The sequence below is a fragment of the Gymnoscopelus braueri genome, assembly GCF_963280865.1.
Source record: "Gymnoscopelus braueri genome assembly, contig: SCAFFOLD_83, whole genome shotgun sequence".
Taxonomy (NCBI): Eukaryota; Metazoa; Chordata; class Actinopteri; order Myctophiformes; family Myctophidae; genus Gymnoscopelus; species Gymnoscopelus braueri.
Genome location: NW_027660741.1, coordinates 61,142 through 73,784, shown reverse-complemented (window position 1 = coordinate 73,784; position 12,643 = coordinate 61,142). Strand labels below are relative to the sequence as shown.

General features: G+C 44.1%; 1 protein-coding gene across 2 annotated transcripts in view; it reads right to left on the bottom strand.

Moving 5' to 3' along the window:
* The window catches only part of hbs1l (HBS1-like translational GTPase), an 80,214-nt gene that overhangs the window by 8,867 nt on the left and 58,704 nt on the right, over nt 1–12,643 (bottom strand). For both annotated transcript variants that reach the window (XR_013932811.1, XM_080457613.1), the window contains exons 15-16: nt 9,267–9,375; nt 383–483 (exon numbers count right to left, since the gene is read on the bottom strand). Coding sequence is in view for 1 of the 2 variants with exons in the window: in XM_080457613.1 (XP_080313739.1) it covers nt 383–483; nt 9,267–9,375 (210 nt within the window). In the remaining variant the exon portion in view is untranslated. The remainder of the gene's footprint in view (nt 1–382; nt 484–9,266; nt 9,376–12,643) is intronic.

The window sequence follows — 12,643 nt, the reverse complement described above, 5'->3', positions numbered from 1 at the left end:
ATAGATCAGACTATTCACAGTGTGCTGCAGTTATCTGATAGATCAGACTATTCACAGTGTGCTGCAGTTATCTGATAGATCATCCTATTCACAGTGCACTGCAGTTATCTGATAGATCAGACTATTCACAGTGCACTGCAGTTATCGGATAGATCAGACTATTCACAGTGTGCTGCAGTTATCTGATAGATCAGACTATTCACAGTGCGCTGCAGTTATCTGATAGATCAGCCTATTTGTCGTACGATGGTGTCGCACGTTGAAACTATCAGACCTACAAGCTCACAACACGTCGTTAACGCGCTGTGTTGTGAGCTTATAAGTCTGCTATTTTCGATACATCCCTAGTTAACACCTCTCTCTCTCTCTCTCTCTGACTCACTTGGGTTTCTTCTTCAGCACCTCTCCGCTGCTCTTGTGCAAAATGCTGACCAGCTTCCTGATGGTTGCCGGTTCACTGACCGTCTGGTAGTGGATCAGCACCTGAATCATGGAGCAGATCAAAAAACAACACTTAAGACCGGGAACGCATCTGTGTCATTTTAAGATTTTAGATATAACCATTATGTTACACTTTGGCTATTCAAAAATAGCAGATTTACAAGCTCATAGCGCCGCGCTATGAGCTTGTGGATATGCAATTTTTTTTTTATATCGTGAAAATGTGTGCAAATCTTTGAATTATAGAGTTCTACTGGACCTCTACGATGGAGTTCATACCTTTACCTAGACACCGGTTAACTCTTTTCCTGCCATTGACGAGATTTTTTTTATTTATTTTTTTTACTTTTTAAATGTTTTGTTTATCACAAAGGAAGCAGGAGATAACGCGATGTGAAGATTTTCTGCTCCATTCACTTCAATGTTAAAAAATAAACGGAGACAAAATTCACATTTTACCTATTTTTGCAATGTATTTTCTCTAGCAGGGAAAGGGGTAGATTGTGTATATACTCTGGCAGTTAAAGAGTTAACATAAACATGAATATATTAACGTTGCACTCCTATCAGTCTACAATGACTGAGCGTGAAGAAACACACGCCACTCAGCAGGCTCAGTGTTTGTCTTTTAGCGACACTGAAGCCCAACCAATCCTATCACAACCGTCCCTGTTTGATGGTGAACACAGGCGTTCAGACGGCTCTGCGGTGAGTGACCTAAAAACGGCTTCAGAACGCTCATACAACAAAGAAAGTCGACTCAAGTGGCATGTAGTTACTCTCTCTGAGTACTGGAAAGCCAACCAGATACCGAAAGGGCTGAGAATACACAAACAACCCACTTTTGGCAGAGATGAGATAGATAGATAGATAGATAGATATATACTTCATTAATCCCGAAGGAAACTTGATTTGCTCAACAGCTCCAGTGCAATACATTCATACAGATGTCAATAAAAAAGAAGCATGGTGGACATTTAAAAAACATTACACCAATGGGAATTAATACAATAATAACTAGAAAATGTGCTCCTCGGAGCACAGGTCTCCGCCAGTACTGTTCCTGATTAATCCTGTCTTACCTATTTATGTTACATATTGTCACGTGTCACTTGACCAATGTTAGCTTGACCAATGTTACCTCACTTCAAAAAACATAGATGGCTTTTTGAAGTGACACACCTATTTATAGGATTTTATTTCGTCATGCGTCTCGCTAGCCAATCAAAAGCATTGGTGACAACATATTGTCACGTGTCACGTGAAGCTTGACCAATGTTAGCTTGGCTAGGGGGGGGGGGGGGGGGGGGGGGACACAGCGGGACGGGAACGAAAACATACTCTCCACCTCTGGCGGAGACAAAAACTATCAGTTATAAGCAGTTAAAACCTAGGTAAATAACTGTTAAAAAACAGTTAAAAAGAGAACACAGCTAAAACAAATAGATATAGATCAGCTGGTCAACCCCCTCCCCCTCCCTCCCCTAGAGCATCATTATACAGCCTGATGGCCTTTGGGATGAAAGAGTTCCTGAATCTGTCCGTGCTACACTGCAGTGATCGGAGCCTATTACTAAAATGGCTCTTCTGTGCATAAAGTGCTGTGTGTGCAGTGGGTGGCTGGCATCATCCAGAATGGACAGTGCCTTGGCCAGGGTCCTCCTCTCTGCCAGAGCCACCACTGACTCAAGCTCAGTCCCAGTCCCTATGACCTTGCCGGCCCGCCTAATCAGTCTGTCCAGTCTGACTATCTCTCTGTCTGTCTGGCATTACCTCCCCAACACACCACAGCGTAGAAGACGACGCTGGAAACCACTGACTGATAGAACATCTTAAAAGAGGCCAGTCTCCTCAGGAAATACAGCCTGCTCTGACCCTTCTTGTAGAGACTGTGTTTGCTGACCAGTCCAGTTTATGATCAAGCTGTACTCACAGGAACTTATAGGACTCGACCACCTCAACCTCCACCCCCCCCGATGTAAACTGGCTGTGGGGCGGGTTCTCCTGAAGTCAATCACGATCTCCTTGGTCTTGGAGACGTTGAGCTGTAGATTGTTCAGCTGGCTCCAGCCCACAAAGTCCTCCATCACTTTCCTGTACTCCCCCTCCTCTCCCCCTTAATACACCCGACGATGGCTGTGTCGTCGGAGAACTTCTGCAGGTGGCACATCTCCGAGCAGTGTCTGAACTCTGCTGTGTACAGGGTAAAGAGAAGGGGGGCCAGCACAGTCCCCTGAGGGACTCCTGTGCTGCAGATCATAGTGTCGGATGTACAGTCCCTCAACCTGACATATTGTGGTCTGTCGGTGAGGTAGTCCATGATCCAGGACACAAGTTGTGGGTCAACGTGCATGATGGTCAGTTTGTCTCGTAGCAGGGGGGGGGCTGTATGGTGTTAAAGGCGCTCGAGAAATCAAAAAATAGTATCCCCACCGCACCACTTTCCCTGTCCAGGTATGTGGAGGCCCGATGGAGTAGGTAGAGAATGGCGTCCTCCACCCCCACCCTCTCCAGATATGCAAATTGCAGGGGATCCTGGGCATGTTGCACCTGGGGTCTGATAAAGTGGAGAATCAGCCTCTCCAGAGTCTTCATCAGGTGAGAGGTCAGCGCTACAGGTCTGAAGTCATTCAGTTCCCCATGGCACCGGAACGATGCATGATGTTTTCCACAGTGTGGGAACCTTCCCCAGCCTCAGGCTCATGTTGAAGATGTGCTGAAGAGGGTCTCCAAGCTCAGTGGCACAGGCCTTCAGTAGCCTTGGACACACCTTGTCAGGGCCAGACGCTTTCCTGGGACGGATTCTCCGCAGCTCTCCTCTGACCTGGTCTGCTGTGATGAGACGGGGGGTGGGGGGAGGGGGGGTGAACGGTCCATGTTCATTTTGGGAGGAGAGGGGGGGGGGGGGGGGTGGAATTGGGGACTTGATGGGGGGCGGGGGGGACAGAAGGGGGGACAACCCCGGTGTCAAACCGGTTAAAGAAGGTGTTAAATTCATTTGCCCTCTCTCTGCTCCCCTCCTCTGCACCCCCAGTGATGATGATCCCATCTTCATGAACAATTGGGAACAAGTTTTGAATAAATGTTCTTTGGACTGCTTGTTATTGAACAGACTGCAACTGAAGCCCAGAGAGTTCAAACGGATACTCTGAAGATCAAAGAGGAGCTATGTGAGAAGCTCAGCCCTGATGATTTCACGAACGTGGAACGTAAGATTAAAGATGATCTTTTAAAGTTTGCGTGAACTTAAGGCCCTCAAGAGAAGCAAAAAATAAAAGCTGAGGACTACAGGAAGGGCATCGTCTACAACTGGCACCAACCAGGATGGAACGAGCAGAAGCGACGCCGTGGGGCCCCACACCACCAGAGAGAGAACTCCACACGCAGCTCGTGGAACCAGGAGGTCCACCACCCGGCGGACGACTCCGACCCTGCTCAATCCAGCGATTCCACCTACTCTCAAGATGAGCGTTTTTTAGACACACGACCCCCCCACGACCAATGGCACCACCACGGCCCACGAAAGAGAGGAAGAGGACGAGGCGGGGGAGGAAGAAGAAACTTCAGCCCGTTCACAGTCGTCACCAGAAGCCAGAGCAACGGGCGGTAATTAATATCTCAGACTGTAATCTCACCCTTTCTCAAATTTCAGTATTAGGAAAAGGTCTTTCTTTTGTTCCCAATGCACAATGCATTGAACAAAATCAGAACTGTACAAAGAGAGTCCCTCTTAGATCCCTCACATAAAGATGTTGTGGGGAACAGAGTCCCCAAACTATTAAGAACATCATTAACAAAGACTGGAATCTGCTTAAATGTGATCCTCAATTGAAAAACATAGCGTTGTCGCCACCAAGGTTTTGTTTCACAAGAGGAAAGAACATTAGAGACTCTGTCGTCACATCACTATATAGATCACCTAGTTCTAACTGGTTGAGAGAGGAGTTGTGTGGTAGATGCACTCAACCACTAAGGTCTTTTTTCACCCACACACAGGACATGAATACAACATTAAAAATGTTATCAACTGTAACACCACCCATGTGATTTACATGTTGAAATGTCCCTGTGGTATGATTTATATTGGTAAAACTAAACGCAATTTAAAGATACGTATAGACGAAACACAAGGCAGCCATAAGAAATGTCAACATGGAGTACGCCATAGCAAGGCACTATAGAGAGAGAGAGCCCATGGCTCTGCAGCCACACTCACATTTATTGGCATTGAAAAGGTCTCTCTGCCTCCTCGAGGTGGAGACCACAACAAACTTTTATTACAAAGGGAAACATACTGGATCTTCACATTGAACTCAATGGAACCACATGGCTTGAATGAAAGCCTGGATCCAAGTTCCTTTTTGTAAATTTGATGTATTATTCTCTAAACTGCCACATATGTTTAAGTATTGCAATAAGTTGTATTACTTGGCATAGGCTGCAGCCTACTCAGTCTTGCTTGGCCTACTCCAAATTTTCACTGAGCTGTGTATATATATCTGGTGTATTGTGTTGGATAGAGGTCAATGAGAGAGAAAATAAAGGGGGGGGGGGGGTATTCCAAACCCTCTCTCTTTTACAAACTCCATTCACTGTCATGAAATGTACTGCTGCTGAATTGGAGTATGTATCTTTATCAAGGTGGTTCTGTGTCATGTTGCATCATATATGTGTATATATATGCATTGTAGTATGTGGATATATACATACACACAGTAGGTGTCGGTGTATGTATGTATGTATGTGTGTATACACATAGATATGGATTCTCTCTGTATTGCATTTTATTATTATTGTCTGTCACTTTGTTCTGCTTTTGTACCCGCCCACTTTTGATACATTGTATAAACAATTGACTGAGTAGCCACACAGGTGGGTGGAGTATCTGTTGTCACGGGGGATGTCACTATAAATCAGAGTGATCAGTCACGCCTGTGTATATGTTACAGGGAAATTGGCATTCCAGGTAAATTGAAAGGGGTACGCTTGTTTTCACCGCCCCTCAGGCAATTCTGTAGAATCAACGCTAGAGGGCAATGCAAGCCAGACATGAGCCCCACACCACACACGCACACGCGAGCACGCACACACGCATGCGCACACACGCACGCGCGCGCACACACACACACACTCACACACCCGCAAACAGCCTTATTCCATGCAGTTGAAGCACAAGGGGGCGGGCCTGGCGGGCTATGTTAGTGCAGTGAGTGGCACTTGGGGCAAACGCAGTCCCCACAACATCATTTACGATTCTGTGCCTATCGGTACATAACTCGGACGGCGCTTTAGTCGACTAGCAGACCATCGGCCGGTCGTCGCGGGCACTCGCGCCTGGAGGCGCTCGGGCGCGACTCCTCGGCCTCAAGGTCTGCTGAGTCAGCGCGCCTCCGTCATGGTCCAAAACTATACTTTATCAGCGAAAAAAAAGTAGTCCGCGGTTGTTTTGAAAAAGTAATGTCCCAAGCGGGAGTCAAACCCAGACTCCCAGTGGTAGTGGGTGGGGAGTCCAATGATTATCGAAGTGCGCCACTGAGGCTTGTACTAGTGATGTAAAGTAACAAAGTAGATTTACTCAAGTACAATTTTGAGGTATTCGTACTTTACTTGAGTATTTCTCTCATATTATCCATTTTATTTTCAGCGTTCCCCTAGCGTAGCTTCCTGGTTGCTATGTTGTTGTTGTGGTCGTCGTCCTCGCATCAAAGCCCCGCCTCGCAGCACCGCCCCGCGCCTATAAAACAAGCGCTCCCCTGTCAATTTACCTGGAATGCCATTTTCCCTGTGACATATATACTGTAGCACCTGATGAAGCCAACACGGCGAAACGCGTCGTGCGAATAAAGCAAAAATGAAGCATTAACCGAGTCTGAGTCCATCGTCATTGGAGTGTGCGGTCCCTTCCTAAGAGAAGCAGGGGGAAGGTTTTTCTTTCTTATATGAATATATTAACATTATAGAGCTCTACTGGTCAGTGTTCCCGTTAGCCGGTATTTAACGGCCATCAGTGATGCGCGGGCCGACCCGTAACCCGCAGGCCCCGCGGGTTGAACCGCGGGCGGGCCGACGGGTTATATATTATTATTATATAGATTACGACGCAATTATCGCGGGGCGGGCGAAGCGGGTCAACCCACGGAAGAAAACCCCCCCCCCCCCCCCCCCCCTCTCCCTCTCCCTCTCCCTCTCTCTCTCTCTCTCTCTCTCTCTCTCTCTCTGCTATTTATTTGTTTTAATCGTGAAAATGTGAGCAAATCTTTGAATATATATATTTAAAGCAAACATGTTTAACTCAAATCTTTGCTTCTGGGGGATTCTACAAATGTCTTCTAAATCTTAAAAGTGTTTTGAAAAAAACATATGTTGCTATAATATCAGTGGTTCTCAAACTTTTTCAGGTGAAGGGACCCCCAAATTTACATGTATTTGGCCAGGGACCCCCATCTCAAAACCTTTTGTTCCAGGGACCCCTCAGAAGCAAAGAGTTGAGTTACAAATGTTACCTTTAAAAATATATATATATATTCAAAGATTTGCACAAATTTTCAAGTTAAAAAAGAAAAAAAGCAGATCTACAAGCTCATATCTGCTATTTTTGAATAGCCAAAGAAATCTAAAATGACACAGATGCGTTCATTAACAATAACTAGAACTTCGGCCGCACTGTGCGCGGCCTCAGCTCTATCGCCCGCGCCCACATAGCACCCGCGCCCACACAGCAATCTGTGCGCCCGCCCTGCACCCCTCCTCCTCCCCCAATGTGCAGTATTGAGAGCCCTGACGTCACAACATTTGGAGTGATGGCCACTGCACTCTGGTTGATTGGAATACACCTAGGGCCCAGGTACAGCTGAGATGAGAGAGGAGATGTGTATGTTAGACACAATATGACTCTGAGCAGGCATCACAGTGTTTAAATTGCATCTGGTGAAGAAGAGACTTTATTTTCCTATGTAGGTAGTATTGTGTAAATACTGTATGCTTTATTGCGACGATGACACACACACACACACACATACGCGCTGTGTAGATGGCCTGTGTGCTCTGCAGGGGGAGGGGCTGCTGGCAGAACATCTGATCTACAAGGCAACAGCGTGTCGACGCGCGAAGCGTTGTTAGCTTGTAGATCTGAGGGGGGCAGATAAGATCTGCTTGGATACCCTCCACATGCAATCATTTCGTCTCCATGAGTTTGCTTGTCAATTATAGTGGGAGGATAATATAATCCTATAATAACATAATAGAAATAATAGATCGACACATGTGCGTGAGTGCATGTGCGTGTGTGCGTGTGCGTGTGCGCGCGCCCGCAGTGGTGTGTGTTCTACCGTGTTAGGCTGTATGCGTAGTGTATCTGTAGACATGTTTCAGTGCCCAGCGTCCATCCAACATCCAGAAACCCTCCAAAACAGAGTATCTGATACGCTGTTTTGGAGGGGCTGGGGGGGGGGGCAGTGAATTGAATTGAATTAAAAACAGTTTGTGTCTTCAATACCAAGTTAATACTATTCTGTAATAGATACAGGAATGCTCACTGTTAACACTGCTATTATATGTGATAAGCCTGATCAGTAGGGGTGTGCCGATTTCACGAAACGATACGATACGATATTGGGCTCACAACTTCGATACGATTTCGATACGATCTTTTTTATTATGAAAATATATGGGGGAGAAAAAAAGCAAATGCAAACAAATATTTCTGTTTTTGCATTATTCAGACATGCAAACTTGTAGCTTTTCAGCTTCCACTAGCCGTTTTGAATCCAAATAGGGCAATAGTGTGACACCTGACCCCAAAAAATAAACATGTTGTCACCCTTTTCACCCCAGGGCTGTTTAAATGCCTGATTATTATTATTGTAAAAAATAAAATCTAAACGATATTTTTTTTCTTCCAAAACGATAGATATCGTCACGAAAACGTATCGCGATATATCGCGGGACGATATATGGGCACACCCCTACTGATCAGCATTTATTTATAACAATCCTTGCACTCTTCCATGGTATTAATCCATGCTTTGCATTGAAAATGCATCTAAGGCTAAAAGCAGCTCCAAGTGGTTGAGCTACAGGGTGATTAACATTAGAAACAGTAGAACATCAGTACAAAGCATATTGTAATTGTACCCAGTGTTACATTACATTACATTACATTACATTACATTACATTACATTAGTCATTTATCAGACGCTTTTATCCTAAGTGACTTACAATAAGTGCATTCAACATAGGAAGGGAACTAAACTACTAATCACCAGAAGTCTTAAGTGCATTCTCTACTAAAACAAGCAACTAAGAGTATACCTAGTGCTAAGGTAAAAGTGTAATATATCAGCTACCTACTTTCATAAACAGATGAGACAAAGTAGGAAAATCAAATGAGCATGAGCTAATACAAATAAGTGTATTTGTTCCAGGTTTGTATTTGTTTCAGTGTTAAGGTCCTTACACACCGGCGAATGTGGCGAATATACGCAAAATTCGGACTCGTTCCGAATAATTAAAAGACGCTTTTTCGCTTCGCTTTTCCGCTTTTTCGCGCCATGTACGCTTGCATTGACTTTATAAGGTTTTAAAAAAAAGCGTATTATTCGCACGAAAAAATCGCCCCGGTGTGTAAGGACCTTTACTGTTAAACTGGGCCTGAGTGGGCCTGGCCGATGCTGTGCGGGCCACAAACCTTTTTTACATGAATATTAATTGGCGTGTATAGTATATACCCTCCCAAAAAATCTAAAATACACCACTGTGTGTGTGTGTGTGTGTGTGTGTGTGTGTGTGTGTGTGTGTGTGTGTGTGTGTGTGTGTGTGTGCTCACAGGGAAGCCTTGTGTAACAGGGACCTCGATGTTGAACAGGAGGATTCGGGCCCTGAAGCGGGAACACATTTTGATTGGCTCCCTGGGGTCGCAGAACACACAGCCGACACTAGAGGGCAGCAGACAAGAAGAATTGGCATCAAAGTATACTTATAGTAGTATATACAGTAGTACACACTAAGTGCCAGTACCATTTTATCATGAGCATTAGTGAGGACCTATTATATGAAGATAGGTTGAAAATGGGTGAAGTCCTCCTTTAAGTAGTCATGCAGATTGGCCCATTTCACCATTTCAAAACATTTTTCTCAAATTAGACAATCTAGAAGAGCTTGTAGATCTTCTATTTATGAAGAGAGTTAATTGGTTAATATACACTGCTCAAAAAAAATTAAGGGAACACTTTGATCCCTTAATTCTTTTGAGTTTGTTCATGAACTGTGTACAGTATATACTGCTAACGAAAACGGCTCAAAAGAATTAAGGGATCAAAGTGTTCCCTTTATTTTTTTGAGCAGTTTATATATATTAGTTTTTGTAATAATAATGTGTGACTACAAAGTAACTTCTTCTAACTAAAGTTTTCAAATAATTATAGTGGAGTAAAAAGTACACTATTTTCATAGTTAACACCTAATCTGCCAGAATTATTTCAGATTTTTTGCTGTAGACTGCCAGAGATTTTTCATTGAAAAAAAAAGTACTCAGGAGCCGAGATACAGAAGTTTTAAGTTAACAAGGAAGTGGATAGGAGTTTAAATCTTCGATAAATCATATCTCCTTGGTCTTTGGGTCAAAAATCTTTGGGTCAATTAGATCTGCGTCTTTGGCAGCCAGGCGAGAAATTAATTAGAACGAGAAATTAATTAGAACGCAGATATGCGTCTTTGGCAGCCAATGTGTTAAGTATGACTAACTATGAAACGATCTAAAAACAGATTATTAATAATGACGTTCTGCCCCTGTACTGCAAGAGCTCTCTAATGTAACCCACAGCTGTGACATTATTAGATCTATAATGTTCTGTGTTCCTTTAGGACAGGGGTTCATTATTAGATCTATAATGTTCTGTGTTCCTTTAGGACAGGGGTTCATTATTAGATCTATAATGTTCTGTGTTCCTTTAGGGCAGGGGTTCATTATTAGATCTATAATGTTCTGTGTTCCTTTAGGGCATGGGTTCATTATTAGATCTATAATGTTCTGTGTTCCTTTAGGACAGGGGTTCATTATTAGATCTATAATGTTCTGGGTTCCTTTAGGGCAGGGGTTCATTATTAGATCTATAATGTTCTGTGTTCCTTTAGGACAGGGGTTCATTATTAGATCTATAATGTTCTGGGTTCCTTTAGGGCAGGGGTTCATTATTAGATCTATAATGTTCTGGGTTCCTTTAGGGCAGGGGTTCATTATTAGATCTATAATGTTCTGTGTTCCTTTAGGACAGGGGTTCATTATTAGATCTATAATGTTCTGTGTTCCTTTAGGGCATGGGTTCATTATTAGATCTATAATGTTCTGTGTTCCTTTAGGACAGGGGTTCATTATTAGATCTATAATGTTCTGTGTTCCTTTAGGACAGGGGTTCATTATTAGATCTATAATGTTCTGTGTTCCTTTAGGGCAGGGGTTCATTATTAGATCTATAATGTTCTGTGTTCCTTTAGGACAGGGGTTCATTATTAGATCTATAATGTTCTGTGTTCCTTTAGGGCATGGGTTCATTATTAGATCTATAATGTTCTGTGTTCCTTTAGGACAGGGGTTCATTATTAGATCTATAATGTTCTGTGTTCCTTTAGGACAGGGGTTCATTATTAGATCTATAATGTTCTGTGTTCCTTTAGGGGTTCTTCACCCATTAAGACCTGGAACGCATCTTTTTACACTTTGGCTATTCAAAAATAGCAGATCTACAAGCTCGTAGCGCGGCACCGAGTGCCGCGCTACGAGCTTGTAGATCTGCTATTTTTGAAAAATCCTGAAAAGGTGTGCAAATCTTTGAATATTATATATTCTTTTAAAGCAAACATTAACTCTAATCTTTGCTTCTGGGGGGTCCCTGGAACAACATATTTAGAGATGGGGGTCCGCGGCCAAATACATATCATCTTGGGGGTCTTGAAAAAGTTTGAAAACCACTGATATATAAACATACGTTTTTCATCAAACTGTTGGGATTTAGAAGACATTTTTGCAGAATGGGAACCTCAGGCGTCAATGGGTTAAACTTGTTTATACCACGACCCCATTTATTCACCCGTTTCCTAGGCTGTGTTTTACACTTCCTGTGTTTTACACTTCCTGTGTTTTACACTTCCTGTCCATTTCATTGGATCAGATCGACAGGAAGTGGAAAACACACGGAAACAGGTGAATAAGGGATTTGTTGACTATGAGACTCCTGGGTCAGTATAGAACCCACTATGAGACTCCTGGGTCAGGATAGAACCCACTATGAGACTCCTGGGTCAGTATAGAACCCACTATGAGACTCCTGGGTCAGGATAGAACCCACTATGAGACTCCTGGGTCAGTATAGAACCCACTATGAGACTCCTGGGTCAGGATAGAACCCACTATGAGACTCCTGGGTCAGTATAGAACCCACTATGAGACTCCTGGGTCAGTATAGAACCCACTATGAGACTCCTGGGTCAGTATAGAACCCACTATGAGACTCCTGGGTCAGGATAGAACCCACTATGAGACTCCTGGGTCAGTATAGAACCCACTATGAGACTCCTGGGTCAGTATAGAACCCACTATGAGACTCCTGGGTCAGTATAGAACCCACTATGAGACTCCTGGGTCAGGATAGAACCCACTATGAGACTCCTGGGTCAGTATAGAACCCACTATGAGACTCCTGGGTCAGTATAGAACCCACTATGAGACTCCTGGGTCAGTATAGAACCCACTATGAGACTCCTGGGTCAGGATAGAACCCACTACGAGACTCCTGGGTCAGTATAGAACCCACTATGAGACTCCTGGGTCAGTATAGAACCCACTATGAGACTCCTGGGTCAGTATAGAACCCACTATGAGGCTCCTGGGTCAGTATAGAACCCACTATGAGACTCCTGGGTCAGTATAGAACCCACTATGAGACTCCTGGGTCAGTATAGAACCCACTATGAGACTCCTGGGTCAGTATAGAACCCACTATGAGACTCCTGGGTCAGGATAGAACCCACTATGAGACTCCTGGGTCAGGATAGAACCCACTATGAGGCTCCTGGGTCAGTATAGAACCCACTATGAGGCTCCTGGGTCAGGATAGAACACACTATGAGACTCCTGGGTCAGGATAGAACCCACTATGAGGCTCCTGGGTCAGGATAGAACCCACTATGAGGCTCCTGGGTCAGGAT